Below are 27,741 nucleotides of genomic sequence, written 5' to 3'. Positions count from 1 at the left end.
GAGTGGACTTTGGTGTCATTTACATCACATAAATTTAAACTAAACTTGTACACTTTTCTGCAACAAAAAACTTAAAAATACATTATTTAATCTGATGACAAACATTTTCGTACACAGAGAGATGAAATGGGTGTTGCCTGAAGAAGTGAATATGAGACAGAATGATTACATAGCTTACTTGCCTTCATTTTCCTGAGAGGATATCAAAGCATCCTCTTCCAGTGGTGGGATAATAAAGCAAAAGTGAAAAGTTTTTATTCAGAAAAATTTATTTTTTCAACCGTTTTTACATTCCATTACTATGGATACTGGTGGCATGTATGGGTCAAGTTGTTGGGTTTGGCTCCAGAATTCAGTGGCCGTATTTTCCATAGCCCCCAAGTCCTCCGAAGCCACTGGCAGCTCCACTATATCCTCCAGCAAAGCCGCCGCTGTAGCCTCCGCCGAATTTTCCACCGAGGCCTCCTCCGAGACCGCCGCCGAGGCCTCCTCCGATACCGCCGTGGCCAGCGCTGACGACGTAGGGCACTGGACGCTTAACGACGTAGGGCTGAGGAACTGGGACGGACACTGGGGTGGGGACCTTGACAGGGACGGGCACAGGGTTGTCTACAGGGACAGGGTACGGCTGTGGCACCTGCACAGGGACAGGCCGGTCCACAGTTACCGTGAATGGGACCTTCACAGGCACTCTAACGATCCTCTCCACAGGGACTGGGACCCGGACAGGTATTCTGTTGACAGTGATCTGTGGTTCTCCCCCTCCAATGCCGGACCCGATGCCGCCTGCAAGGCCGCTTCCGAGTCCACCAGCGTAGCCACCTCCGTAACCACCTCCATAGCCGCCACCATAGCCGCCACCATAGCCGCCTCCGTAGCCGCCACTGTAGCCACCTCCCAGACCGTAGCCGCCACCATAACCACCCAGTGAACCGGAGAGTCCTCGCTTCTCTTTCACCGGCTGCTCCTCCTCAGCTAGGACGGACAGGGCCAGACCGCACAGATACATGCACACCTGTTGACAGTCACACATTTGTAGCGAAAATACTATGATAGATAACAGAGCTGTGAACACAAATTTGTTATGTTGTATGCTTACACACTAGAGAAGTGTTCCCATTTATCTGTAGAAAATACTTTCCCTGTTATCCGTTAACTGTTTTGCGTGCAGCATTTGTTTCTGTTCCAGAAAATCAACTTTACTCAAGGAGCTATAGTGGATGCAGTTAAATTTTCACGAAACTATGAAAATTAGACATAGAATGGTCCCCTGCAAATGTGTATTTCAATGCAGACCATAGAGCTGTACAACATATCAATTGTCAAGCACATATCGAATTTTCTTCTTAACAATTATTTTTCAGCAAACCTACCCTGCAGACTGTTTCTAACCACACTAAGATATCAAAAAATGTGTTCGCCATGTGGAGGAATAATGATAGACATTTTTGAAAGATTAACTGGAAATAAAATGTTGCTAAACATGATGGATATACACTTGATTAGTTTCACAATCTTCCGACATGTAAAAAATTCTTTCGAGAACTACAGGTCGCACAAGCCGTTCATTCGGTATCCGTTCCCATCTGCGGTTGACCTGAAAGAGTGTGGTACATTGCAGCAAGTATTTACTGTGGTACTCACCAGGATCCTCATTGCTGCTTGTGTGTTCTGCTGAGAGCAAGCAATGACTGATGCTGTTGCCAGGCCGCTGAGGCTTTTATACTTTTAGCAGGACAACATCCGGCTCCCCCACATTCACTAAGGCGCAGTTACGGCACCCGCTTTCACAGCAACTGCACAGCGGCGTAACCGCCTCCGCTGATACAGGAGCTGTGCAGTGTGACGGAACGTAGTAAGTAGTTAACAGACGAGTGGAGAACTACATGGTTAACGTTAGTGTTGTATTTTACTACAGATTGTTTGGAAATAGTAATGAGACATGACTATTAGTGATACTCCCTGATTCGTTGAACTGGTCCACCTTTTTTTTTTTTTTTTTTTTTTGGTCATCAGTCTACTGACTGGCTTGATGCTTCCCGCCACGAATTCCTTTCCTGTGCTAACCTCTACATCTCATAGTAGCACTTGCAACCTACATCCTCAATTATTTGCTTGACGTATTCCAATCTCTTTCTTCCTCTACAGTTTTTACCCTCTACAGCTCCCTCTAGTACCATGTAAGTCATTCCCTCATGTCTTAGAAGATGTCCTATCATCCTGTCCCTTCTCCTTATCAGTGTTTTCCATATATTCCTTTCCTCTCCGATTCTGCGTAGAACCTCCTCATTCCTTACCTTATCAGTCCACCTAATATTCAACATTCGTCTATAGCACCACATCTCAAATGCTTCGATTCTCTTCTGTTCCGGTTTTCCCACAGTCCATGTTTCACTACTATACAATGCTGTACTCCAGACGTACATCCTCAGAAATTTCTTCCTCAAATTAAGGTCGGTATTTGATATTAGTAGGCTTCTCTTGGCCAGAAATGCCTTTTTTGCGATAGCGAGTCTGATTTTGATGTCCTCCTTGCTCCGTCCGTCATTGGTTATTTTACTGCCTAGATAGCAGAATTCCTCAACTTCATTGAGTTCGTGACCATCAATCCTGACGTTTTCTCGCTGTTCTCATTTCTACTACTTCTCATTACCTTCGTCTTTCTTCGATTTACTCTCAAACCATACTGTGTACTCATTAGACTGTTCATTCCGTTCAGCAGATCATTTAATTCTTCTTCACTTTCACTCAGGATAGCAATGTCATCAGCGAATCGTATCATTGATATCCTTTCACCTTGTATTTTAATTCCACTCCTGAACCTTTCTTTTATTTCCATCATTGCTTCCTCGATGTACAGATTGAAGAGTAGGGGCGAAAGGCTACAGCCTTGTCTTACACCCTTCTTATTACGAGCACTTCTTTCTTGATCGTCCACTCTTATTATTCCCTCTTGGTTGTTGTACATATTGTATATGACCCGTCTCTCTCTATATAGCTTACCCCTACTTTTTTCAGAATCTCGAACAGCTTGCACAATTTTATACTGTCGAACGCTTTTTCCAGGTCGACAAATCCTATGAAAGTCTCTTGATGTTTCTTTAGCCTTGCTTCCATCATTAGCCGTAACGTCAGAATTGCCTCTCTCGTCCCTTTACTTTTCCTAAAGCCAAACTGATCGTCACAAAGCGCATTCTCACTTTTCTTTTCCATTCTTCTGTATATTATTCTTGTAAGCAGCTTCGATGCATGAGCTGTTAAGCTGATTGTGTGATAATTCTCACACTTGTCAGCTCTTGCCGTCTTCGGAATTGTGTGAATGATGCTTTTCCGAAAGTCAGATGGTATATCGCCAGACTCATATATTCTACACACCAACGTGAATAGTCGTTTTGTTGCCACTTCCCCCAATGATTTTAGAAATTCTGATGAAATGTTATCTATCCCTTCTGCCTTGTTTGACCGTAAGTCCTCCAAAGCTCTTTTAAATTCCGATTATAATACTGGATCCCCTATCTCTTCTAAATCGACTCCTGTTTCTTCTTCTATCACATCAGACAAATCTTCACCCTCATAGAGGCTTTCAATGTATTCTTTCCACCTATCTGCTCTCTCCTCTGCATTTAACAGTGGAATTCCCGTTGCACTCTTAATGTTACCACCGTTGCTTTTAATGTCACCAAAGGTTGTTTTGACTTTCATGTATGCTGAGTCTGTCCTTCCGACAGTCATATCTTTTTCGATGTCTTCACATTTTTCCTGCAGCCATTTCGTCTTAGCTTCCCTGCACTTCCTATTTATTTCATTCCTCAGCGACTTGTATTTCTGTATTCCTGATTTTCCTGGAAGCAGTTCTCAACAATCACCCACAATGCGACAATCTTCCAAAGAAGAAGGACCACTTGCTTTCACCCATAAGTGAATACTAGAATCAGAATTTATCTTGATACGTCTACGACAAGACAAAGACAAATTCCCGTGTGGTAAAAGGTAGGAACTCTCAGTAACAATAATAATCTCGGAAACAGGAATAGTGCGGTAGGCTAAGATTTCCCAAGTTTCAAAGGATTCCAAACCGGCTCTTCCTGCATTGTTGCAAGCAACGAAAGCTACAGTTACCCATCCGTTACCCAAACTGGAGGAAGAAGAAACTTTCATTAAGGAAAAATTTAACCTCGCACCACAAAATAAAGTAGGTCCATTAATAAGAACAAATTGAGTAGTTTTACCTACTCCTCTTGTTTCGTTCTTTTTACCCTTCGCAGAAGATGTCGAAGCACCAAGAGTACCGTCCACATTGACAAGTGATTTGTAAACGTTGTTTTCGTCGTCACCGGCGAATGCTGGTTTACAAATCACTTGTCAATGTGGACGGCACTCTTGGTGCTTCGACATCTTCTGCGAAGGGTAAAAAGAACGAAACAAGAGGAGTAGGTAAAACTACTCAATTTGTTCTTATTAATGGACCTACTTTATTTTGTGGTGCGAGGTTAAATTTTTCCTTAATGAAAGTTTCTTCTTCCTCCAGTTTGGGTAACGGATGGGTAACTGTAGCTTTCGTTGCTTGCAACAATGCGGGAAGAGCCGGTTTGGAATCCTTTGAAACTCGGGAAATCTTAGCCTACCGTACTATTCCTGTTTCCGAGATTATTATTGTTAGTTAGGGTTCCTACCTTTTACCTCACGGGAATTTGTCTTTGTCTTGTCGTAGACGTATCAAGATAAATTCTGATTCTAGTATTCACTTATGGGTGAAGGCAAGTGGTCCTTCTTCTTTGGAAGATTGTCGCATTGTGGGTGATTGTACTTTATCAATCAACTGAAGTATTTCTTCTGTTACCCATGGTTTCTTCGCAGCTACCTTTTTTGTACCTATGTTTTCCTTCCCAACTTCTGTGATGGTCCTTTTTAGAGATGTCCATTCCTCTTCAACTGTACTGCCTACTGCGTTATTCCTTATTGCTGTATCTATAGCGTTAGAAAACTTCAAACGTATCTCGTCATTCCTTAGTACTTCCGTATCCCACTTCTTTACGTATTGATTCTTCCGGACTAATGTCTTGGACTTAAGCCTACTCTTCATCACTACTATATTGTGATCTGAGTCTATATCTGCTCCTGGGTACGCCTTACAATCCAGTATCTGATTTCGGAATCTCTGTCTGACCATGATGTAATCTAATCGAAATCTTCCCGTATCTCCCGGCCTTTTCCAAGTACACCTCCTCCTCTTGCGATTCTTGAACAGGTTATTCGCTATTACTAGCTGAAACTTGTTACAGAACTCAATTAGTCTTTCTCCTCTTTCATTCCTTGTCCCAAGCCAATATTCTCCTGTAACCTTTTCTTCTACTCCTTCCCCTAGAACTGCATTCCAGTCGCCCATGACTATTAGATTTTCGTCCCCCTTTACATACTGCATTACCCTTTCAATATCCTCATACACTTTCTCTATCTGTTCATCTTCAGCTTGCGACGTCGGCATGTATACCTGAACTATCGTTGTCGGTGTGGGTCTGCTGTCGATTCTGATTAGAACAACCCAGTCACTGAACCTCTACCCTATCTTCCTATTCGTAACGAATCATACAACTGTTATACCATTTTCTGCTGCTGTTGATATTAGCCGATACTCATCTGACCAGAAATCGTTGTCTTCCTTCCACTTCACTGGCCCCTAATATATCTAGATTGAGCCTTTGCATTTCCCTTTTCAGATTTTCTAGTTTCACTACCATGTTCAAGCTTCTGACATTCCACGCCCCGACTCGTAGAACGTTATCCTTTCGTTGATTATTCAATCTTTTTCTCATGGTAACCTACCCCTTGGTAGTCCCCTCCCAGAGATCCAAATGGGGGACTATTCCGGAATCTTTTGCCGATGGAGAGATCATCATGACACTTCTTCAAATACAGGCCACATGTCCTGTGGATACACGTTACGTGTCTTTAATGCAGTGGTTTCCATTGCCTTCTGCATCCTCATGTCGTTGATCATTGCTGATTCTTCCGCCTTTAGGGGCAGTTTCCCACCCCTAGGACAAGAGAGTGCCCTGAACCTCTATCCGCTCCTCCGCCCTCTTTGACAAGGCCGTTGGCGGAATGAGGCTGATCTCTTATGCCGGAAGTCTTCGACCGCCAATGCTGATTATTTATCAAAATTTAGGCAGCGGTGGGGATCGAACCCGGGACCGAAGACGTTTTGATTATGAATCAACGACGCTACCCCTTTTTTTTCTTTTTTTTTCTTTTTTTTCATTTTGTTCCTTGTTGATCGTTGTGTTAGGTCGTTGCGGACGTCGCAAGACATCCTGTTCAAGTTCGGTGGTTGTTCCTTCCACTCAGTTTTTTTATTACAGAGGCCAAGCGGCTCTCTGACCGAACACGCTGAGCTACCGTGCCGGCTCCCTTAGACCACGTATACTGTCTCTTATCCACCTATTAGACGACAAACGTAAGAGAATGATGAACAGGGGGTCTGCAGAAGGTTCAGGACTTCTTGCGCTAAGTAACTATAGATCTGCTGCTGTTTGCCTGAAATTTTATAATTTACAATCCTACGACCCACAAGAGGCATTTAACTGCGGGGCAGATCTTGTAAAAGTAATTCGGACCACGAAATAGAGAAAGGACTCGGGAATAAAACTTTAAAGGGGATTCGTGTCATATATAATAATAATATATACCTTTTTCATTTTTATTGTTCTGCAAGGCTCCTGTACCTACATTTGTTTATGTGAAATTTAATTATTAAATAATTTCTTCAATCTTTTACACTTCAGAAGCATCTCATAATTAATTTAACTAGTCTTAACGAATTTCAGCGAAATCAAATTAATTGTGCAGTTTGATACAACGCCCGCTACAAACCATTATTTTCGTGTTTCTCTTTGACGGCTGAAAATATAGATACACGCCATCTTCCTCCACTGAAGTGAAAACATAAGAAGGTAGGAAGAGAGGTATATTTGATCTTTATCTGTCAGTTTACGTAATATTTGATGAAGGTTACTCGTTGAATGATTACTTAATATTTTATTGAAAACTTACAACAGAATTTCTACCTAAGATGGAAGGCTACGGAAGAAATTAATGTCTCTTCACAGAGGAACAACCAGTTTCAGCTCATAGTTATACCAATAGAAGAATAAAATTAACATCGTAATCAAAGTCAGATTTCAAATGATTTACAACTTTTATAAACATGGCATACGAGCAATGCAGTTTATGTAGGATTCAGAGTGAGAAAAGAGTTTCAGTAATATTCATGGAAATGTGGACATTCAGAAAATTGAAATGAATACAATTAAAACAAATTATAAGCAGCATCATAGCAGGATGATAAAAATTAAACACAGTGATGCAGCACAGGTTATGCTTTCGAATTTGCTTCACACAAAGGGCTATGTTCATTTAATAATCATAAAATGATGAATAAATGAATTTATCATGGCATCAAAACTGTCACAAGATCATTAGTGTGTGTATCCAACAACGTACAATGGTGTAAAATGTTAGAAATTCTGACGAAAAGCGGAGTAAACTATTGCAAAAATGTGTAAGACACAGTAGTGAACAATGTATGCATGTACAGTACACACACACGTAACAGTATGAGGAAGTGTTGTCGGACTGTTGAATGGAATGAACAATTTATGAGCACACGCTATGAGGAGTGAGAGTAGACCGGAGTAACACGGAAGTCAGGAAGAGTAGCAGAAATTGGATTATCAATAAACTTAACACCAAAAATTGAGGTCCATGAAGTAGACGAAGTGAAAGAATTTTGCTATCTTGAAAACAAACTACCAGGTGCCGGATGAAGCAAGGTGGAGTTAATCACCCAGTTCGGTGTTAAAAAGAGTACTCTACAGCATTGGCCCCTTACTTAGCTTGCATTTATAGTGAATCACTCGCCCAGTGCGAAATCCCAAGCGACTGAAAGAAGGAGCAGGTGCCTCCAGTACGTAAAAATGATAAATGAAGGAACAGCAGAATTACAGACCAATATGCCTGTTTGCTGCAGAATCTTTGAACATATTCTCAGTTCGAATATAATAAATTTTCTTGAGACTGAGAAGCTTATGTCCACGAGTCAGCATGGTTTTAGAAAGCATCGCTCGTGCGAAACTCACCTTGTCTTTTCCACACATAATATATGCGAACTACAGATGAAGGGCAACAGGCAGATTCCATATTTCTAGATTTCCGGGAAGCACTTAACACGGTGCTCCATTGCAGACTGTTTACGAAGGTACGAGCATATGGAATAAGTTTACAGATACGTAAGTCGCTCGAACACTTCTTAAATAACAGAACCCGTTATGTTGTCCTCGACGGCGAGTGTTCACAAGAGATAAGGATATCGTCAGGAGTGCCCCAGAGTAGAGTGATAGGATCACTGTTTTTTATATAAATAAATGATTTGGCGGACAGAGTAGACAGCAGTCTGCTGTTTTTTGCTCATGCTACACTGGTGTGCGGTGAGGTGTCGATGTTGAGTGACTGTAGGAGGATACAAGACGACTTATACAAAATTTCCAGTTTGTTTGATGAATATCAGCTAGCCGTAAATGTGCAAAATTATAAGCTAATGCGGATGTAGGAAGATCGAACGAGTAATGTTCGGATACCGTATTACTAGTGTCCTGCTTGACACAGTCAAGGCATTTAAATACACTATTTGCCATTAAAATTGCTACACCACGAAGATGACGTGCTACAGACGCGAAATTTAACCGAGAGGAAGAAGATGCTGTGATATGCAAATGATTAGCTTTTCAGACCATTCACACAAGGTTGGGGCCAGTGCCGACACCTACAATGTGCTATCTTGAGGAAAGTTTCCAACCGATTTCTCATAAACAAACAGCAGTTGACCGGCATTGCCTGGTGAAACGTTGTTGTGATGCATTGTGTAAGGAGGAGAAATGCGTACGATCACGTTTCCGACTTTGATAAAGGTCGGATTGTAGCCTATCGCGATTGCCGTTTATGGTATCGCGACATTGCTGCTCGCGTTGGTCTAGATCCAATGACTGTTAGCAGAATATGAAATCAGTGGTTTAAGGAGGGTAATACGGAACGCCGTGCTGGATACCAGCGGCCTCGTATCACTAGCAGTCGATATGACAGGCATCTTATCCTCATGGCTGTAACGGATCGTGCAGCCACGTCTCGATCCCTAAGTCAACAGATGGGGACGTTTGCAAGACAACAACAATCTGCACGAACAGTTCGACGACGTTTGCAGTAGCATGGACTATCAGCTCGGAGACCATGGCTGCGGTTGCCCTTGACTCTGCATCACAGAGAGAAGCGCCTGTGATGGTGTACTCAACGACGAACCTGGGTGCACGAAAGGCAAAACGTCATTTTTTCGGATGAATCCAGGTTCTGTTTACAGCATCATGATAGTCGCATCCGTGTTTAGCGACATCAGGGTGAACGCACATTGGAAGTGTGTATTCGTCATCGCTCGGCATCATGGTACGGGGTGCCACTGATTACACGTGACGGCACTTTGAACAGTGGACGTTACGTTTCAGATGTGTTACGACCCGTGGCTCTACCCTTCATTCGATCCCTGCGAAACGCTACATTTCAGCAAGATAATGCGCAACCCCATGTTGCAGGTCCTGTAAGGGCCTTTCTGGATACGGAAAATGTTCGACTGCTGCCCTGGCCAGCACATTCTCCAGATCTCTCACCAATTGAAAACGTCTGGTCAATGGTGGTCGAGCAACTGGCTCGTCACAATACGCCAGTCACTACTCTTGATGAACTGTGGTATCGTGTTGAAGCTGCATGGGCAGCTGTACCTGTACACGCCACCCAAGCTCGGTTTGACTCAATGAGCAGGCGTATCAAGGCCTTTATTACGGCCAGAGGTGGTTGTTCTGGGTACTGATTTCTCAGGATCTATGCACCCAAATTGCGTGAAAATAATATATTTGTTCAATGAATACCCATTTATCATCCGCTTTTCTTCTTGGTGTAGCAATTTTAATGGCCAGTAGTGTATCTGGGCGTACCATTCCAAACCGATATGAGGATGGAACAATCTTGTGAGGAATGCGAATGGTCGACCTCGGTTTATTGTCAGAATTCTAGGAAAGAGCGGTTCACCTGTAAAGGAGATAGCACATAGGACGCTGGTACAATCTATTCTTGAGTACTGTTCGAGTGTTTGGGATCCGTGCCAGGTCAGATTGAAGGAAGAAATTGAAGCAACTGAGGCCGGCCGCGGTGGTCTAGCGGTTCTGGCGCTGCAGTCCGGGACCGCGGGACTGCTACGGTCGCAGGTTCGAATCCTGCCTCGGGCATGGGTGTGTGTGATGTCCTTAGGTTAGTTAGGTTTAAGTAGTTCTAAGTTCTAGGGGACTTATGACCTAAGATGTTGAGTCCCATAGTGCTAAGAGCCATTTGAACCATTTTTGAAGCAACTGAAGGCGCGCTGCTAGATTTGTTACCGGTAGGTTCGAGCAACACTTAAATGTGAGGAAGATGCTTTAGGAACTCAAATGGGAATCCCTGGAGGGAGGGCGACGTTCTCCTCGAGAAACTCTATTGAGAATATTTAGAGAACCGGCATTTGAAGCTGACTGGCGAACTATTCTGCTGCCGCCAACATACATTGCGCGTAAGAACCCCAAAGATCAGATACAAGAAATAAGGGGACATCCAGGGGCATGTTGACAATCGCTTTCCCTTCGCTCTATTTACGAGTGGAACAGGAAAGAAAATGACTGCCCTCCGCCACGCACCGTTCTCTTGCTTGTAGTGTAGCTATGCAGATGTAAATGTAGGTTTGTAAATGTGACATAGGTTATTACGCGGAATTCGAGCAACACATTCCTTAGGTACTGATGGCTAGCCTACCCGACTGCTTTCTCTAAATCGATGTTCAGTAGCGCAAATGTTTTTGTCATACTGGCATGAGAATGCAGTGTCTCTTAATGAACAATTTCGCCTATGATGCTTTTGGTGGGCATGCTATACATTTCTTATGGCCTGAGAGAGTCTTCAGAGGTCAGTTTAAATTTTGTCACTATGACAGGAAATGTGACTCACGAGTCTGCACATAACAACGTTGTCGGTATGAAACCTGTTATCCATTGTGGTTTGTTTTTCTTGGGGAATCGAGTATGATTACTCCGGGTCCTTTTTCGGAGTATAAGTGCCGCAGTATTGTTTCTCCCTCACCAACTCCATGAAATCTTTCCTGATGACCGGTCTGAAAGTTTTATAAAATTCGTAGGGGGTACCTTCAGTTGTGGGACTCCTGTGATTTGGCATGATTTGCCCGCATCTCGTGGTCGTGCGGTAGCTTCCCACGCCCGGGTTCCCGGGTTCCATTCCCGGCGGGGTGAGGGATTTTCTCTGCCTCGTGATGGCTGGGTTTTGTGTGCTGTCCTTAGGTTAGTTAGGTTTAAGTAGTTCTAAGTTCTAGGGGACTGATGACCATAGATGTTAAGTCCCATAGTGCTCAGAGCCATTTTTTTGGCATGATTTATTATTATGTCTCCTAATTCTTCTTCGGATACTGGTTCTGATAAAGTAGTAGTACTTTCGACTGATACACATACGTAAAATCATGTATCATCAGATGGCTTTGTGCCATAGAGCCCATAGAAATGTTCTTTGATCCCCACCCAGCTAACATATTTGTACCCGTCTGCAGACAGGAAATTACGTGCAAATCTCTATTTACATTTTTTTTTGTTCTCTTGTAAGGTGTTGGATGCTGCTCTTCTCATCTAGTAGGTGTTCATAGTTCCTGCATCTGACAATTCTCGGTTGTATCGTTTGCTGTTCCCGCGTTCGAAGATAGTAATATTCGATATTGCTCCTCCCACCACATATTGCCCTGAATGCCACTTTTTTATTTATGTTCTGGATACCAAGTTTCACGAGATTTCCCCACGATTCAACCACATCGTGAGGGACATGTTACCGGATGACCCACGACTGGTAATGAGCACCGAACTCTAAGTACCCCTGTTCTATTATTGAGCATGTCACAACTTAGTTTCCAGTATAATGTACCATTTATTTGTCGACCCTCTGTTGTAATGACTACAGCGTGGTTTTTCACTTTAACAACAAACAAGCTAACACTGAGTTCAAGGTGCAATTTTTGTGTTTGATTGTTTTGCTGTTTAGTGCTACATCTCATGATTAAGAACTGTTCTATTCAAAAACTGCAGTCTGACTTTGAAATTCAATTTGCTTATGAAGAATAGTCATTACTCCAGCAGAGCCATGGAACCGGAAAGCAGAGCCGTGGAATCGGATGGGTAACACAGTTTGCCACGAAGAGATAGTTTGAGATACGTCTGTCAGGCCCCTTTTTATTAAACTTTGCTGGGTGGTACAGTCTACCGCCATTAACAAAATGCTCCATTAAAACTACAGTCTTTTGCAGCATACTCACATCCTCCTGATTCTGAAATACAGTATACTTATGAAGAATAGCCCTACTCCAGCGGACAACTGTATAACACTTTTTCACATTGTTTATAGGCAGATAACCAGAATATACATGGAAAGAGCATAGTTTATATTTTTTTGCGATCCTGATGACGTGGAAGGTGTACTTCTATATCTGCCAACTTCCGCGTGTTCTTGTTAAGCAGAATGACGGTAGTGCTACGTATGTGTTTTATGCATGAAAGGAGCTAATCCTTGGGCAGTTAAGCCTTATAGCAAGAACGTTTTTGTTGCACTATGCTAATTATTAAACATTAAAACCATAGGACGCCGTCAGTCACTCACTTACTTTTGGATAGATAGCATTGCTGGATGGTTCTGACGATTTATTGGCAGCAGCTGTTAACCTATGTTGTATGTTGTGGGCTGTATTTGTGTGTACCACGTCTTTTAGTGTCTCTGAGGAACTGACTTCAGAATCCGCAAATGTGTACCTCTAATGTAGTGTAAACTATGTAGAATATCCAAAACACCAACTTATATTCTGTGAACATCAAGTCTGAATTGTCATGTAAGCTAACATGCATACAGTGAAATCGGTAAGTGACTTAAAACTAGGCAAACGCTGCAAAAGAGTTTTAGTTGCTAATATGTCTGTGGAGATGACTTAAAGACAGATTGTGTGAGTTCACTGTAACCGAACTAGTTAGGGGAATGGTAGCCCTTTTTCTGTTAATTAATTTGGATCTCAGTATTTTAAACATAGCTGCGCTACAGCAACGGTTCCACGTCAAAAGATTAAAAAACAGCCGACCAGTTGCAAAGGATAAAGTAATCTTTACCTAGGTTTCAATAGATATAAATCTATCTTCTTCAGAAGACGGCAGTATTACATTAACATGGAGTGAAGTATCCTAGTCGTTTTTGCAAACATTTACATAACTCAGTTAATCCAAATAAAACATAGCCCTGAGAACAGGGTTTGTCAGACATATAAAATAAAGTCGCCCATGCGCTCTACAACTACTATGTTCTTAATTTTATATGTCTGACAAACCCTGTTCTCAGGGCTATGTTTTATTTGGATTAACTGAGTTATGTAAATGTTTGCAAAAACGACTAGGATACTTCACTCCATGTTAATGTAATACTGCCGTCTTCTGAAGAAGATAGATTTATATCTATTGAAACCTAGGTAAAGATTACTTTATCCTTTGCAACTGGTCGGCTGTTTTTTAATCTTTTAATTTGGATCTGTTACTGCCAGTTCTGGTTTTGTAATGGAGGAAACTTATATTTAATTTTAAAATCTAGGACCTTACCAGCTGAGCTGTGGCTTGTACACGTCTTTATAGCCCTTATGGCTGCGTTTTGTCTTTCCACCGGTGGGTCGGAAAAAAATTACAAGGATGTTATCAGCATCAAATTTCGTTATTCGCCCATCAGCCGTATTTTCCATAGTATTCAAATTCAGATGGTTCAAATGGCTCTGAGCACTATGGGACCTAACATCTGTGGTCATCAGTCGCCTAGAACTTAGAACTACTTAAACCTAACTAACCTAAGGACAGCACACACTTCCATGCCCGAGGCAGGATTCGAACCTGCGACCGTAGCAGTCGCGCGGTTCCGGACTGAGCGCCTAGAACCGCTAGACCACTCTTAAAAGCTTATAAGGGCGTTGTAGAATCGTTTGAGCTGAGAAATAATTGTTGGGAAAGAAATTCGATATGTTGCTCCATTTCGGAGTTAATTTGCATTGAAGCTAGTCCATCAGGTCGTTGCGCGCGCACATTCAAGCGGCCCACGAGGGACGGCATTGCCAAACGTGTTGTTCGTTTGGTTTCCTAAAACCGAACAACACAGCGATACAAAAATTGAAAACTGGACAGTTGTAAGGATCGAACCCGAGCAGAAGACTGAGTAATCTGGTGGGCTATCATCTACGTTATGAGAACAATTGACTCTAATTGCATCCGGCGGACCGCTTGAAACTGCGCACACAATAGTCTGATTACCTAACTTCACTGCTTACTAACTCGGAAACGGCGCTACCTATCGAATTTTTTTCTCAACATTTATTTCTCAGCAAAAACCTACCCTGAAACGCCCTTACATGCTTTTCAGACTGTTTCTGACTACCCTGTATAGGGGAGGAAACTGAAATTAATATAAGAAAGTTGGCGATATTTGAAAGCGATCTATCTAGGGTTACGTTCATTACTAGTACTACAGGCGCGTCGTCCGAAGCAGCTCTCGATAACTGACGGAGAGCAAGTTTATGGCGCAGCATGCTGCAGATTTTGTGCACTACAAGATAAGTGCGATGGTATGTTGGTTTTCTAAATAAATGTTTTATCAGTACTGTCATACTCAAAGACTAATCGTATAGTAAAAGACATACACTGATGAGCCAAAACATTATGCCCGTCTGCTTAATACCTTGTTTGTCCGTCTTTGCAACGAGATGCATCACTGATTCTCAGTATCAGGGGTCTGACAATTGTTTGGTAGGTTTGTGGAGGTGTGTGTCATTAGCTGTCGTAAGTAGCCTGATCATATGTTTGTATGTTGGCAGCGCTATATACTGTATTAATATCACTGACAGCGCTCTCTGTAAGAGACTCTGTGGTTAGACGGACTTGCAGTTAGCAGTTAGCAGTTTGCAGTTAGCAAGTGGACGGCTTGGAAGTGTGTCCGTCATGGAGAGTAAGTGTTGGTAGGACATGCATTATACGAGGTGCATTCAAGTTCTAAGGCCTCTGATTTTTTTTCTCCGGACTGGAAAGAGATAGAAACATGCGCATTGTTTTAAAATGAGGCCGCATTCATTGTCAATACGTTCCAGAGATGGCAGCACCGTACGGCAGATGGAATTTTACCGCCAGCGGCGAGAATGAGAACTGTTTTAAATACTTGAAATGGCGACGTTTCCCTTACTTGAACAGCGTGCAATCATTCGTTTTCTGAATTTGCGTGGTGTGAAACCAATTGAAATTCATCGACAGTTGAAGGAGACATGTGGTGATGGAGTTATGGATGTGTCGAAAGTGCGTTCGTGGGTGCGACAGTTTAATGAAGGCAGAACATCGTGTGACAACAAACCGAAACAACCTCGGGCTTGCACAAGCCGGTCTGACGACATGATCGAGAAAGTGGAGAGAATTGTTTTGGGGGATCGCCGAATGACTGTTGAACAAATCGCCTCCAGAGTTGGCATTTCTGTGGGTTCTGTGCACACACCCTGCATGACGACCTGAAAATGCGAAAAGTGTCATCCAGGTGGGAGCCACGAATGCTGACGGACGACCACATGGCTGCCCGTGTGGCATGTTGCCAAGCAGTGTTGACGCGCAACGACAGCATGAATGGGACTTTCTTTTCGTCGGTTGTGACAATGGATGAGACGTGGATGCCATTTTTCAATCCAAAAACAAAGCGCCAGTCAGCTCAATGGAAGCACACAGATTCACCACCACCAAAAAAATTTCGGGTAACCGCCAGTGCTGAAAAAATGATGGTGTCCACGTTCTGGGACAGCGAGGGCGTAATCCTTACTCATTGCGTTCCAAAGGGCACTACGGTAACAGGTGCATCCTACGAAAATGTTTTGAAGAACAAATTCCTTCCTGCACTGCAACAAAAACGTCTGGGAAGGGCTGCGTGTGTGCTGTTTCACCAAGACAACGCACCCGCACATCGAGCTAACGTTACGCAACAGTTTCTTCGTGATAAGAACTTTGAAGTGATTCCTCATGCTCCCTACTCACCTGACCTGGCTCCTAGTGACTTGTGGCTTTTTCCAACAATGAAAGACACTCTCCGTGGCCGCACATTCACCAGCCATGCTGCTATTGGCTCAGCGATTTTCCAGTGGTCAAAACAGATTCCTAAAGAAGCCTTCGCCGCTGCCATGGAATCATGGCGTCAGCGTTGTGCAAAATGTGTACGTCTACAGGGCGATTACGTCGAGAAGTAACGCCAGTTTCATCGATTTCGGGTGAGTAGTTAATTAGAAAAAAATTCGGAGGCCTTAGAACTTGATTGCACCTCGTAAAATGATGATTGATGTATTTGATAATGTTCGGGGAGTGGCATTACTGACGACTATCTAAGGGTTGGAACATACATAGTGGAAACTATTTATTCACAACCGATACGAAAGAGTTACATGTTTACACCGTTACTGCCCTTCAAAGTAGTCACCAGCGTTGTGTAGAACCCGTCGCCAGCGATGTGGAAGGCGTAGTATACCGTTAGCTGAGCATGTTCTGTTGATGGTGTGGAATGTAGCGGTCTACTACCTGTCGAATCTCTGGAGCAGTTCAGAAGCGAATGCAACGAAGTCGTTCCTTCATCTTCGGAATCAATTCAATGTCACAAGGACTTAAGTCCGGGGAGTATGGTGGATGGTACAGTGCTTCCCAGTCCCCTCGACCGAACAGAGTTGCCACAGCTTGCGCTGTATGCGCCCGAGCATTGTCGTGCAAAATGATGAGTGGGTTGCGCAAAGCTGGTCGCAGGTAATGCTCCAAAACCGAACAGTAATACTGTGCACTGACGGTCTGCATGGTGGACAATAATGCGTTAGGATAACACCATCACAGTCATACACGAGAATCACCATAACTTTAGACCGCTCCATTCGCACCATCAACATAACAGGCTCTGCTAACGGTATGCTACGCCTTCCACATCGCTGGCAACGGGTTCTGCACAACGCTGGTGACTAATTTGAAGGACAGTAACAGGCGCAAACATGTATCTCTTTTCTATCGGTTGTGAATAAATAGTTGCCACTATTTAAGTTCCAACCCTCGTATAATTTTCAGAACTGGATGTCACATAATTAAGGTAAAATCTACTAAATACATTGTTTGCCCTTCAACAAAATCTTTCTTTTGCTAACCACATGCCTACTAGTAGTTAGAGATTATAGTAGTTAGAATTTTTTTATTTAGCTGGCTATAGTTGCTGCTTGCTGTAATTGCTGTAGTTCGTGTTATGAAGATTTTCTGTGAGGTAAGTGACTTAAGAAAAAGAATGGATTATTCTTAGGATTTCTTCCAATTTAGAGCCATTCTTTTGTGTTAATTATTTGAAGTCAGGTTGTCATTTTAGAGCAGTCAGACTGCGTTGCTCGTGTATGTTGTGGGTAATAAATGAAATGGCTAAGTCTGAGTCGTCCTTGTCAGGGAAAATTCTGTAGGTTAGTGTTGTAATGATAAAAATAAGTAACGAGACAGTAGGTTCAGTTGCATTCAGCAGTTTCAGTACAAACTGAGAAGTTTCACCCACTCAGTTATTTCAGTAGACAAAAACAAAGAAGTTTCAATATCTACTAAAAGCTCACGTATTTCGCATAAACAACAGACCGCTGATTTGTGTACGCGCTGATGGCTCCCGATAGCGACCCATATCGGTCCATAGGCTTTACATAGGTGAATTTGGTCGCCGAGACTTCAACGTTAGTTGACTATAATGCTCCTCAAACCCTGATAGCATGGTTCTGGCTCTGAGACACGGACAATTGTACTGCTGAAACATGATATCGTTGTGGGGGAAAACGTCAAGAATGAAGGCACGCAGGTGATTCGCAGCTGTCAGCGTGTCTTCGATAACTACAAATGCACCATGCAAGTGCATGAAAATGTCTCCCATATCATAATACTGCTCCCAACAGCCTGTGTCTGGAAGCATGCTGCACCTTTCGAGCCGCCGTACACCTCGATGACGGCATTTGGGGGAACGACGATCGACTTAGTGTATCGAAAATGTGATTCATCCAAAGAGCCGAAAGGTTTCCATTGAATCCCGATGGTTCCGTGCCCACTGCACTCAACATGTGAACACATAGGAAGATTGGTTGGTTTTGGGGAAGGAGACCAGACAGCGTGGTCATCGGTCTCATCGGATTAGGGAAGGATGGGGAAGGAAGTCGGCCGTGCCCTTTCAGAGGAACCATCCCGGCATTTACCTGGAGTGATTTAGGGAAATCACGGAAAACCTAAATCTGGATGGCCGGACGCGGGATTGAACCGTCGTCCTCCCGAATGCGAGTCCAGTGTCTAACCACTGCGCCACCTCGCTCGGTACATAGGGAGAGAAAAATGGTTCAAATGGCTCTGAGCACTATGGGACTTAACATCTATGGTCATCAGTCCCCTAGAACTTAGAACTACTTAAACCTAATTAACCTAAGGACATCACACAACACCCAGCCATCACGAGGCAGAGGAAATCCCTGACCCCGCCGGGAATCGAATCCGGGAACCCGGGCGTGGGAAGCGAGAATGCTACCGCACGACCACGAGATGCGGGCTTAGGGAGAGAAGCTTGGCTTGAGGTGGTACTGACATTTCTTTCAAACTGTTAATAAGTTCATAGTTTATGTTTATCGAATTTGATTTTTCAAATGTGTATTTCTCTACAAGTATGTCATTTAGTTCTCTCATTAATTTGTAGGCTGGGCTATTAATTGAGTTCACAATAGGCCAGATAGGTGAGTCGGGTTTATGAACTTTTGGTTGTGCTCTGAGTTTGTGGGCTATTCACAATATAAAACCACCAGATGCAAGGCTTGATGCATCTGGAATTTACAAAATTACCTGCAGCCAATGTAATAAATATTATATCTGCCAAAGAGGCAGAAATTTCAGAACCCGATTCAAAGAACGTTTAGACTGCTACAGGCTTGATAAATGTAATAAATCAGCAGTAGCAACTCACATTAAAGACACAGGCCACTCTCTGAAAACCGAAGACAACCTCGAAATTTAACAAAAAACATCAAAAAGTAAAAGAATGGATCTTATTGAAGAAATGGAAATTTTCATACATAATACAAAGCATGGAGAGAGTTTTCTTAATGAAATAACCGAATTCAAAAACTCAAAATTCTTCAAATATCTTAAGCCAGTCCTAACCCAAGAGATTCAATATATTTCAATGTAAATAATAGACTACAGATCTGTCAGTACCAAGAATATCGATACAAAACCTCGATAATCGATACAGACTCACATGCTACAGTCCGCAATCTTGTGCTGTGTGCATAACGTCGAATAAATTTGTGCAGTGAATTACGTTGACAATCAGTGACAAAATACAATGTATAATAGTGTAATGTCAATCAACAGCTCCGCCATTACACCAGTGATGCAAGTGAAGCAGCAAGATGGTGAAATTGTAAGTGATCAACTGTCATAAAAGCCTTTCACACTATTTTCGTAACACACAAGTGATGCAAATCTATCTGCATGTTATACAGGCTCTGATATCATACAGAGTCAACCACATGGAAGAAAACCAGCAGAAGACATCACTGATTTCAATTTCTAGCCATACACTGCCCCCTCCTCCCCCCTCCCCAAAGTACCACACCAGCCGCTACAGTAACAAACAATGGACAAAGAGTTCTAGATTAATCTAGTTTAAGACTGTTTAACTTTAAGTAACATTTCTCTTTATGTATGTATGTTTAAACGCCTGAAGATGAACAGAACACGTTCGAAACGCGTTGTATTATGTTAGATTAAACATAAAATAAAAAAGTGACTGGTAGCAGAAACTATATATAAATAATTATCCCACACAGCCACGGTTCACAAACATAGCCACTATGGCTGAAAATAATAATGTTATATGTCCGAACAGTCAGCGAGTGCCTGGTAGCATCCTATGGTTTTAATGTTTAACAAATACACTGTTGCTACAAAACGAAACTGGCTGAGGACTAGCTGCTTGTGAGTGCAAAACACAAAACATATATATATATATATATATATATATATATATATATATATATATATATATATATATATAGCACTACTGTCATTCTGCAGTAATAAGAACACACAAAAGTTTGTTAATGTAGAAGTGCACCTTCTAAACAAGGAGATGTAAACCATGCTCATTCTGCCAACAGTTTTAATTGTTTGCCTGTAAACTATGTGAAAATCTGTTATGCTCCCAGTTCCAATGATCTGATGCTCTGCTCGGTATTTATTGTAAGCAAATTGCATTTCGAAATCAGGATGGGTTGTATATGATGTAGTTTTTATGGAACATTTTGTTACCTGTAGTAAGTAGCACTACACAGCAAATTCTAGTAAGAAAAGGGTCTGACACCCATAATGTAGACTAACTCTTGGTTGAAAAGTATTTTACGAATCAGTTTCCATTGCACTAGTCGAGTACAGGCTATTGTAAGTGGAATTAGTTACAAAATCAGGAGTGGGTGTACACGCGGCAATAAAATGTAGTTCTGCAATGGAACATTTGCTTGACGGGATCCAGCATGGCCTTAGTCTGCTAAAAATAGGGGTCTGAGAGTTGCTCATAACCTAACTTGTAGGATACACCACTGAAAAGGGCGCGCGCTGACACCCCTAGTGTAGACTCCAACACAGACGACATAGATATTCTACATAGGCGCCGTGTTAATGTTGGGGAAACATACTTCTTTCAGTCCAGGATCTTGTTAAAGTAAGGCAGCATGTATCTAAATTCTGTATTGTGACGGACAGTGCATCAAGAAAACAATGTGTATCTTGTGGTGTCACCGCCAGACACCACACTTGCTAGGTGGTAGCTTTAAATCGGCCGCTGTCCATTAGTACATGTCGGACCCGCGTGTCGCCACTGTCAGTGATCGCAGACCGAGCGCCACCACACGGCAAGTCTCGAGAGACTTACTAGCACTCGCCCCAGTTGTACAGCCGACGTTGCTAGGAAAGGTTCACTGAGAATTACGCTCTCATTAGCCGAGACGATAGTTAGCATAGCCTTCAGCTTAGTCAATTGCTACGACCTAGCAAGGTGCCATTTATCCTTTGCTATGTATCTAATGAAGCATGTACAGTAACAAGACCAATGTTCACCAATTGTGGATTAAAGTTAAGTATTCCAGCAGCTACGTACTTTTCTTTATAGCATTCATTAAGTATCCTGTTTCAGACCTCACGCCATCCTGCGTGAGCTTATAGCGAGCATTTCGGCTTCCTCAAACAACACGGTGTTGGCACTTCTGCCGACACTTCATATCTAACATGCTTTCATTTCCTATTAGGGATTCAGATCTGCAGTTTGTCTACTGGAGTGGTAATAACGACATCTGAAATTTGACTTATGTAGAAGTACCTCTACTCTCGCAGACAATGGAGAGCAAGAAAAAGTTATCAGCTATCCTTTTTATTGCGTACCTATAAACTAGGAGGTGATATTAAAAACAGTATATGTATTATATACATAATGCCTGTATTTGAGCTGGGGGAACATATAGTTTTTTAATCCTGGACCTTATTAAATTGGTATAACATTCATCCAAATTCTGTATTCAGATACAAAATTCAAAAATGCTTTTTAAGGACAATAGACTCAAAAAGTCGTATGAAGCACAGCCGAGGATACCTTGAACCACTACGAGATGTTTCCTTTTCTGCTCCACTCATGAATACAGCGAGGGAAAAATCGGCTGTCCAAAAGCACTGTGAAAGCCCTAATTTCTCTTGTCTTTGCGATACGTACCCAAAATGTTCATTGGTGGCCGTAGAATCGCTCTGCTGTCAGCTACAAATGGCGTTTCTGTAAATACTTTCAATAGTATTTCGTGAAAAGAAGCTCATCTTCCCTCCAGGGATTTCTATCCGAGGTTATGAAGCATCTCTATAATGCTCGCTCGTTTTTTGAAAATTCGGTTAATAAATCTAACTGAAACTACTAATAAAATGACATTAGGCGATCGATTGTTTGCTAGGTGCTGCTTTCATCCATATGTCAGACTCCTTTGTAATATTACACTAATTTTGTAGATGCATTTCGAAAGAAAAAGCAGTCACTCTAGAGTACCGTTGGAGTGTTTGGTTGCAAATTAATTTATCTGGTGGCGCAGAAATGCAAAAGGTTACGAGACATTATGAGAAAGTAAGCTCATTCAAAATAATTGGTAAATAAGGCCACGTAATTGGAGATGTGAACTTACAAGGGGAGGGGCGGGGGGGGGGGGGGGGACGAGGCTCGCCGTTTTGGCTCATACTATGTGAGTAGAAGTGGGCAGAAGCCCCTTTCAGGTTCCTAGAATATTTCGTTTGAGTAAGCCGCTGGAAAAGAGAAAAGAGATTTCGGAATAGGGTAGAGGTATTTTTGAGCAACAAAAAGGAGTAAAATATAACATTTAAATTTACTTAAACAGTTAAATTTATATATCTAAAAATATTACATTCAATTTAGTTACGATTACTTAAACTTGATTAAATAATACATGTAAACAAGAATGGTTTTAAATGATACATTTCTGACGGTTTGTGATTTAAACTGTTCTTCAGTAGTAACGTTCTGTTGTAGTCATATCCCCACTCTGTTTTTTCCTTTGTTCTCTTTCGTGCTTTCAGAGCACATGACTCTGGCAGCTGTTTCAAATCTCTTAAGTCGGTCCCTACCATATTTCTTTTCTTACATTTTGTGATGGTCTCTACTGTTATGAAGAGCGTCTCCTCACGCATCTATGATTATTTTCAGTGAAAACTTCTTATTTTATTGGAAAGTGGAAACCAAACAAGATATTTATAGCTGTGAAGTGATTGGTGACAACATAAAAACAATAGTTGTTGATAAAGATTTAAGAAAAAAAATTCACTATTGCTTTTTATTACATATTTTCAATTTAGAAAGAAATGGAAATGTCGTGTGGCTAGGGCCTCCCATCGGGTAGACCGTTCGCCTGGTGCAGGTCTTTCGATTTGATGCCTCTTCGGCGACCTGCGTGTCGATGGGGATGAAATGATGATGATTTGGACAACACAACACCCAGTCCCTGAGCGGAGAAAATTTCCGACCCAGCCGAGAATCGAACCCGGGCCCTTAGGATTGACAGTCTGTCACGCTGACCACTCAGCTACCGGGGCAATTCAGAAAGAAAAAGGTATTGTTTTCAAAAGTTCCTCTGGTCTGTGGGTCAATTAGTAATAGGTATGTGTCAAGCAGCTGTAGAGGAGGTTACTGAAATTATGAATGATTAGTTCATAATAAATGATGAAGATATTATACTATACAGCATATCGAACCTGATGAACAAAATCATTGTGAATAAGTATGCGGATTTTGTCATTCTCTTTCTGTCTCTCTCTCTCTCTCTCTGTCTCTCTCTCTCTCTCTCTCTCTTTGCTCAACCACACTTTCGTTATACGCAGCCTTTTTTTATTTGTGATGGGTTCCTTCTTCAAGTACAGACGTGAACGACAGTGCTTATCTTCCTAATGAAAATTTCTCTCGCACTTTGGTGTCCTTGGATGATAAGACGAAAGGCGTCGATCTTGCTGATGCTCATCCAAAGTGGAAGTTCCCAATCTCGGAAAAAAGCCTTCAGATTTGGAGGAAAGAAATAATACAACGTGGCACTACAAATGACAAAACTACATTCATCAATTCCGAAAAATGGGAAGCTTTCACGACACACGAGGGTGTTGTGAACAATGACGACCAGGGCATTACAACAATGAGCAATGACATTACGAAGAAATAAAATAACGGTAGCAGCGTGTGCGGAACTGTTGCGCTTTGGCCCTTTAAAAGAAAGTACTGAAAAATCTGTTACACTCTATTCGAAAATCTTTGAGAGCGTTCCGGCCTACTTAGGTGAGATATTCTATTAAATTTAAAGAGGCATCTGCCTGCTTCTGTTCACACAATTTGAGCCGAATCGGTGAGCCCCACCCCGCGGCTTCAACTTGTATGCGTGTGCATCAGGTTTTCTTGCGCCTCCCAGATAAGAATCATCTTCAAATTCACCGATAAGTGTCTGTAAAGAGTTTCAATACAGGCCATCCACTCCAAGAGTGTGGGAAATACGAGACAGAAATAAGTTACATAAGGAAGCCGGCGCGGTTAGCCGTGCAGTCTAACGCACTGCTTTCTGGGCGGGAAGGCGTGCCAATCCCAGACACGAATCCGCCCGGCGAATTAGTGTCGAGGTCCGGGGTGCCGGCCGGTTTGTGGATGGTTTTTAAGGCGGTTTTCCACCTGCCTTGGCGAATGCGAGCTGTTTTTTAAGTACAGTTGACTTAGAAAAGCTTGTTGCCGTACAGGATACTTTGGTGATAATAGCAGTACATCTAGGTTGTTGTTAAGTTCAAGTCATTACTGGCACTATTGTCTGCCCCCATAGCTGAGTGGTTAGTGGAGCTGACTGTCATGCGGAGAACCCGGTCTTCATCCGCAGTGCTGCCAGGAATTTTTCCTTGTTGGGAAAAATCGACCGGGAGCACTCAGTCTCATGATGCTGAGAAACTACGTGACCGAGTAGCAGAGACTACACGTCACAACAGCTAATAAAGGCCGCAAGAGCGGTGTGCTGACGCCACACCACTCCATACCGCATCCAATGACGCTATTGGCGAAGGATGACACGGTGGTCGGTCGGTGCAAATGGGCCCACCAGGGGCTGTGGACAATGCTTACGTTTGCAAGTAATAGTCTCAGGTATTAAAGATAGATGCAACAAAAGAAATTGTATTTTTCTTCAAGACTGGCTGTATTCTCCTCTGGGCCCTGCTTCGCGTATGTATAGGTAACGTTCGTGTGTTTTATCATTGTCCACAGATGCCACCGTCGTGTGTTTCATAAGTAAATGCATATGTGTGCTCCTGGAATTCAAGGTGCGTTGTCTTCTGTGAGCTGAGGTACGTTGACCATGGGTGACTGTCTCTCTCTTCTCTCCCTGTCAGTATGTGTCTCCAATAACATAATCAGTACATTGAATTCTGTGACCGTTGGTAGCATGTGCGAGATGCTTGTTGCGGCCTGCCACCTACTTTGTGGCTGGAGATACTATTGTGGGCAGAAGGTGGTGACAGCCCTCAGCTAGCGATCTGGAAAACCGCGAGTGAGCATGGTGAGGAATATATGCACAGGTTTTTTCTGTTTTTAAAATATTGTGCGTTTCTTCATAGATTCAGTATCAGTTGTGGGGAAATTGTTTACAGCGTACGCATAGCGATGTGTTGTGGAGGTATATACTACTATTTCCCACCATTATTTACTAATGTGGTGTGTGCATTCTTATAGCGAATTCATTGTTTTCACATACTGTGACATCACATTTTTATTTTTGGTGGTTCTTGTTTAGAGTATAAATTTAACGATGTCGTGCCTGTGTACGTACTTCGGGTTTTCGACGTTACTTACAATTCTACTAGGGGCTACTAGGGGCAGCGTTATAGTGACATCAGACACCAATAATGCGGGTATAACGTAGACAGCATATGATTTATTGCACTGTGCTATTCGTTTAAATTGAGATATTTGTGTATTTGTTAAAATATCATGCTGTGTTCATTGTTCAACGTATGATATTAGTGTATTTGTTTAAATATAGCACTGTGCTATTTGTGTAAAGAGATGTCAGAATTGGCCGAGCGGTTCTAGGCGCTACAGTCTGGAACCGCGCGACCGCTACGGTCGCAGGTTCGAATCCTGCTTCGGGCATGGATGTGTGTGATGTCCTTAGGTTAGTTAGGTTTAAGTAGTTCTCAGTTCTAGGGGACTGATGACCTCAGCAGTTAAGTCCCATAGTGCTCAGAGCCATTTGAACCATTTGATGTCAGAATATTTATTTGGCTATAGCACTGTGCTAATTGTTCAGCCTCATATTTATGTCTGTCTTTCGAAGACGATCTTGAAAAGTTTGTATCTGGGTAAAATCAGTGAAAAAATACGCGGTGATGGCACCCGATAGCAATCCTAACGGATTCCATATGCTTTACATCCGGTGAATTTGGTCGCCGAGACGTCAACGTGAGTTCACTATAATGCTCCTCAAACCATTGTAACACTGACAGTTTTAAAGAAATGAGATTTTTTAGCGGGTTTTTAGAATTATTTTAGGATAGGTATGCGACTTTAAACTTGTAGCATATCACTGACGGAGTGGCGAGAGGCTAACAATAGCAGACCAATGCAATAAGGAAATCAGGCGCCCAATAGCATAGCATTACTGTCATGCACACTGCTGTAACCAAGCCACAACACCTAGGCACGTCAGTCCACAACAGCTACCGAGCCGGCACAGTGCGACAGCATATTTGGTAGCTATGGGACGGCCATCGACTGGTGTCAACAACTTCAATGTAAGACGAGGACCCACAGTCCAATATACTTTTAGTTCTGTTTTATTCTATGGACTTTCCAACTATTTGTCATGGTATTTTGTCTTTTTAGTCCGTTTAATTTCATGACATAGATTTTACAACCTGATGATGGGAGCATTGTCTCTTGAAACGCGTTGTTAAAATACGGGGTGATTCAAAAAGAATACCACAACTTTAAAAATGTGTATTTAATGAAAGAAACATAATATAACCTTCTGTTATACATCATTACAATGAGTATTTAAAAAGGTTTTTTTTCACTCAAAAACAAGTTCAGAGATGTTCAATATGGCCCCCTCCAGACACACGAGCAATATCAACCCGATACTCCAACTCGTTCCACACTCTCTGTAGCATATCAGGCGTAACAGTTTGGATAGCTGCTGTTATTTCTCGTTTCAAATCATCAATGGTGGCTGAGAGAGGTGGCCGAAACAACATATCCTTAACATACCCCCATAAGAAAAAATCGCAGGGGGTAAGATCAGGGCTTCTTGGAGGCCAGTGATGAAGTGCTCTGTCACGGGCTGCCTGGCGGCCGATCCATCGCCTCGGGTAGTTGACGTTCAGGTAGCTACGGACAGATAAGTGCCAATGTGGTGGCGCTCCATCCTGCTGAAATATGAATTGTTGTGCTTCTTGTTCGAGCTGAGGGAACAGCCAATTCTCTAACATCTCCAGATACTGTAGTCCAGTTACAGTAGCACCTTCGAAGAAAAAGGGACCAAAAACTTTATTGGCTGAAATGGCACAGAAAACGTTCACCTTAGGCGAGTCACGTTCATACTGAGTTGTTTCCCGCGGATTCTCAGTGCCCCATATACAGACATTGTGACGGTTGACTTTCCCGTTAGTGTGGAAAGTTGCTTCATCACTAAACACAATCTTTGAAACTAAAGATTCATCTGTTTCCATTTGAGGAAGGATAAAATCACAGAAATCGATTCTTTTAATCTTATCAGCTGCAGACAGTGCTTGAACCAATTTCAGACGATAAGGTTTCGTAACTAACCTTTTTCGTAGGCCTCTCCATACAGTTGATTGCGAAATTTGCAGCTCTCTGCTAGCTCTGCGAGTCGATTTTCCTGGGCTGCGAACAAATGCTTGCTGGATGCGTGCTACATTTTCATCACTCATTCTCGGCCGTCCAGAACTTTTCCCTTTG

At 42.4% G+C, this 27,741-nt stretch overlaps 1 protein-coding gene across 1 annotated transcript; it reads right to left on the bottom strand.

Annotated features, from left to right (window-relative positions):
* Positions 1 to 352: 352 nt before the first annotated feature.
* On the bottom strand, positions 353 to 1,009 carry LOC126235518 (cuticle protein 79-like). Its single transcript, XM_049944235.1, has one exon. It carries the CDS (start codon positions 1,007 to 1,009, stop codon positions 353 to 355), a length of 657 nt encoding a protein of 218 aa, XP_049800192.1.
* Between the last annotated feature and the right edge of the window lie 26,732 nt (positions 1,010 to 27,741).

The sequence above is a fragment of the Schistocerca nitens genome, chromosome 2, assembly GCF_023898315.1.
Source record: "Schistocerca nitens isolate TAMUIC-IGC-003100 chromosome 2, iqSchNite1.1, whole genome shotgun sequence".
Lineage (NCBI taxonomy): Eukaryota > Metazoa > Arthropoda > Insecta > Orthoptera > Acrididae > Schistocerca > Schistocerca nitens.
This window is presented reverse-complemented; position numbering and strand designations above follow the sequence as displayed.

Coding starts and splice junctions, on each gene's coding strand:
- LOC126235518 (XM_049944235.1), bottom strand. CDS start 1,009: ATGTATCTGTGCGGTCTGGCCCTGTCCGTCCTAGCTGAGGAGGAGCAG.